Genomic DNA, 2,785 nt, shown 5'->3' with positions numbered 1-2,785 from the left:
GAGGTCACGCGCAGGCTTCCGTTCACTTGCATTCTCGTTGCAACTCGCACAGACGAAGAGCACAACGAGCACCTTCGCCTTCTATTTGCGCGACTGGATGAACACGGCCTTGCCCTAAAGCCCCAGAAATGCATTTTTGGAGTTGAGACCCTGGATATTCTCGGCCATCGCATTTTACCCTAAGCATCAAGCCACTGGAATCAAAGGTGCGGGCCATCGAGGACTTCCCCTCTCCAACCACCTTCCAAAATTTGCGCGAGTTTCTCAGACTCATGAATTTTCACAGTCGCTTCATGCCATCCTGTGCGCAAGTTCTTCGGCCGCTTACCCACCTGCTGCTTCGTGACTCCAAAAAACCACCTACCTTCCACTGGTCCTCGGTGCACGAACGCTCTTTCCAGTAAGCCAAAACGTGGTTGGCGACTGCAGTGTTGCCGATTCATCCGTCGCCCGACGCCCCAAATCATTTTACGGTACACGCGTCGACCACGGCAGTGGGTGCAGTACTGCAGCAGTACGATGGCACAGACTGGAGGCCGCCGAGCATCCTCTCAAAGCGCCTCAACCCCACAGACACTCGATACCGCACCTTCGGGAGGAAGATTTTGGCCTTTTTTTGCGCTGTCAAGCATTTCCGTTTTCTTCTTGATGGCTATCGCTTTTACATCCTGACCGACCACACGCCGTTAACCTTCGTTTTTAAGAACAGTTCCTCGTACTCAGAACATGAGCTTCGACAACTTTACTTTATCTCCTAATTTTCTACGGACGTCCGCCATATTTCTGGGACCGAAAATCATGCAGCTGACACACCGTTGCGGATCGGCGCTGTTCCTGCTGACCCTGTGGATTTGCAAGCTCTAGCCTCCGCCCAGCAAAGAGACCCCGATCATTGCCAATTATGGGGAAAAGGCTCATCGCTCCAGCTTGCGGAAGTTCCGCATCCCAATACAACATTGTTCACGTGCGACACATCGCAGGCAGCTCTTGGCCTGTTCGTGCCCCATCAGTTCCGGCGGCTAATATTCGATTCGCTGCATGGGCTAAGCCATCCTGGCATCAGAGTGACACAGATGCTTATCACCGACCACTTCGTCTGGCCAAGGTTCAACAAAGATGTTCGAAGCTGGGCGAGAAGCTGTCAAGCCTGTCAAGCCATGAAAGTGACCCGGCACACGCGTTCACTGGTGCAGCTGTTTCGACCACCAGAGAGCCATCTCGATCACGTGCATTTAGATTTGGTGGGGCCTCTTCCGCCCTGTACCTACTCACGTGAGGTACCTACTCACGTGCGTCGACCCGTACTTAAGGAGGCCTAAGGCGACACCTTTACAAGACATCACGGCCGAAAGAGTGGCAGAAGCATTTCTTGCTACGTGGGTGTCGCGGTACGGTTGTCCTTTGCGAATGACTACTGACCAAGGGCGACATTTCCAAAGCTCGCTTTTTCTGCCCTGGCAAGACTGCTCGGCACGCGCCTTTATAACACCATGGCTTACCCCCCACAGAGTAACAGCATGGTCGAGCATCTCCACCGACAACTGAAGGTATTGTTGACTGCCAGCTGTAGAGTTTAGTAACAGATTTAGCCAAATGTGAGTGCTCAGTTGGCAACCTGGAATAAAGCATGGGAGCTTGAACAATGAGTGCGTATCACCATGTCACTACTCTGATCTAATCAATCAGACCGCATCCTGGTCTATGAGAACACTAAAATTGTGTCAGAAGTGTTATTTGGTCTCATGTGAGTGCCAAACCAACAATCATTCCGTCGTGTCGTCCCTCAACAGCAAACGGCAACCGGCAATCGCAGCCATGGCACATGCGCTCCCTCCTTCCCAAGTTTCGACCTTCCCGCCACAGACGCCAACAATACTGGTCACGACTGGACCAAGTGGATAGAAAGGTTCGAGAACTCTCTTTTAACGTGTGATATCACGGCAGATGCACGCAAGAGAGCGATCCTCCTGCACTACGTCGGCGAGGAAGTCTACGAAACATTTCGCTCCCTCCCCGACAGCCCTGCACAAGCTGCAGTAGCTACAAGCACGACCCAGGCCACGCAGGGCCCATCGACGCAAGAATACGATGCCGCACATGAGAAACTAAGTGCATACTTCGCCCCGAGAATGAACTCGACATTTGCGATCTACAAATTTCGCCAAGCCCAGCAAAACATTGGTGAGCCACTGGACACCTTCTGTGCGCGCCTCCGGCCGCTCTCTCGCCACTGTAACTTCGAGAACGTCGACGCTGATGTCCAGAACCAAATCATTCTCGCCACAACATCTTCTCGCCTTCGCAAATATGCAATGCTTCATTCCCTCACTTTACCAGACTTACGTAAACAGGGAAGAATGGTCGAGGATGTCGAAAGGGATGTATCCGAAATCGAAAAGAACGTCGATAGCAATGCGGCGGTGCTCGCAGTGCACAAGGAAGGACAACACCATGGCCAACACCAAAGAAACGGCCGACAGATGCCACGACAGACCTATGCACCCCACCGACCGCGCGTCTCATCAGCAGATTGTCGCAACTGCGGCGGCAAGTGACCTCACCAAGGCGGACGATCAAGTTGTGCTGCATGGGGCAAGACATGCAAGGCATGTACCAAGGTTGGTCACTTTGCACGATTCTGTCATTCAACGAGACAAATGGAACACGCAGTGGACTGTGACAATGGTCCAAACAGGAATTCACAATCTGCAGTAAGAATAGTTCTAGTACCAAAGAATGTGCTGCCACCCGTGACACCAGTTCAAGCAGTGACGAGTATGTTTTC

The 2,785-nt window shown here is 52.4% G+C and overlaps 1 protein-coding gene across 1 annotated transcript; it reads left to right on the top strand.

The window, feature by feature from the left end:
* Positions 1-1,490: 1,490 nt before the first annotated feature.
* On the top strand, positions 1,491-2,555 carry LOC142586115 (uncharacterized). The gene is made up of 2 exons (XM_075697370.1): positions 1,491-1,547; positions 1,791-2,555. Exons 1-2 carry the CDS (start codon positions 1,491-1,493, stop codon positions 2,553-2,555), a joined length of 822 nt encoding a protein of 273 aa, XP_075553485.1.
* The last annotated feature ends 230 nt before the right edge of the window (positions 2,556-2,785 follow it).

Source organism: Dermacentor variabilis, chromosome 6 (assembly GCF_050947875.1).
Source record: "Dermacentor variabilis isolate Ectoservices chromosome 6, ASM5094787v1, whole genome shotgun sequence".
NCBI classification, from domain to species: Eukaryota; Metazoa; Arthropoda; class Arachnida; order Ixodida; family Ixodidae; genus Dermacentor; species Dermacentor variabilis.
Note: the sequence above shows the minus strand (reverse complement) of the source record. Positions and strands in the feature narration are given on the sequence as shown.